This window comes from Trypanosoma theileri (genome assembly GCF_002087225.1).
Source record: "Trypanosoma theileri isolate Edinburgh chromosome Unknown TM35_Tth_6_V1, whole genome shotgun sequence".
Taxonomy (NCBI): domain Eukaryota; phylum Euglenozoa; class Kinetoplastea; order Trypanosomatida; family Trypanosomatidae; genus Trypanosoma; species Trypanosoma theileri.
Window position 1 is genome coordinate 15,593 of NW_021639848.1, and position 837 is coordinate 16,429.

Sequence of the window (837 nt, forward strand, 5' to 3'; positions counted from 1 at the left end):
GACAATCATGACAACGATGTTCATCCAACTGCGCCGTGTGGTGTACCTGTTGGTACTTCTGCAGTGCTCTCTGTATGTGGAATGTGTGAATGCTGAATTCGAACAGGCATGGAACCGTTTACTGGTGTTGGTAAAGGAAGTAGACGGTCGATCATTGGTAAGAGGGAAGTGGTTGGAAGAGCGGAGGAGTGCATTGGAGGCATGTGAGAAGAATTATAAAGAAGCCGAAACTGTTGTGAATGATGCTAAAATCCTAATGGACGCGATTAAGGAGAAAGTAAACGGCGAGACGATTCCAGATTCCCTCTCACCGCCCCAAGCAGACGTCGTGGAGTTGGTGAGCAGGGCCATTGTAATAATACCAAGTGCTGGGAATGCCTCTGCGAAGTGTGTTGCATCGTATAAAAAAGCGCAGAATACGGAGAGGTTATGCACGGGGCTTCCGGAGGGTATTAAACAAGATTTGCAGGATTTTAAAGAAGCTCTAAAGCCTTTTGAATCGGTAAATAGTAGTGAAGGGACTACGGATGAAAACGAGAAAGAGCTGCTTTTGGCCTATGAGACGTATTACAAGTTATCCAACGTCTCACAGGATTTTACAAGTCTGGACGCAAAGCGTGATGAATGCTACACCTACGCCGAGAAGAATGGGAAGGAAGCTAATGACGCCAAGACAAAATTGATTAAGATGATCGGGAATCATGGCGAAACAGTAAAACAACTGCAACAGCAAAAAGAACAAGAAATGAAAGCAGCTAGGGAACAGGAGGAGGCAGAACAGAAGAAACGGAACGAAGAGAGAGAAAAAGCGGATGAAGAGGAATTGAAGAAAGCGGA

The 837-nt window shown here is 45.4% G+C and overlaps 1 protein-coding gene across 1 annotated transcript; it reads left to right on the forward strand.

Annotated features, from left to right (window-relative positions):
• Positions 1-7: 7 nt before the first annotated feature.
• TM35_000061030 (uncharacterized protein) lies at positions 8-835 on the forward strand (the record flags this gene model as incomplete). Its single annotated transcript, XM_029023140.1, has 1 exon — positions 8-835. A coding segment is annotated over one exon (828 nt), but the record flags the coding sequence as incomplete, so codon positions are not given.
• Between the last annotated feature and the right edge of the window lie 2 nt (positions 836-837).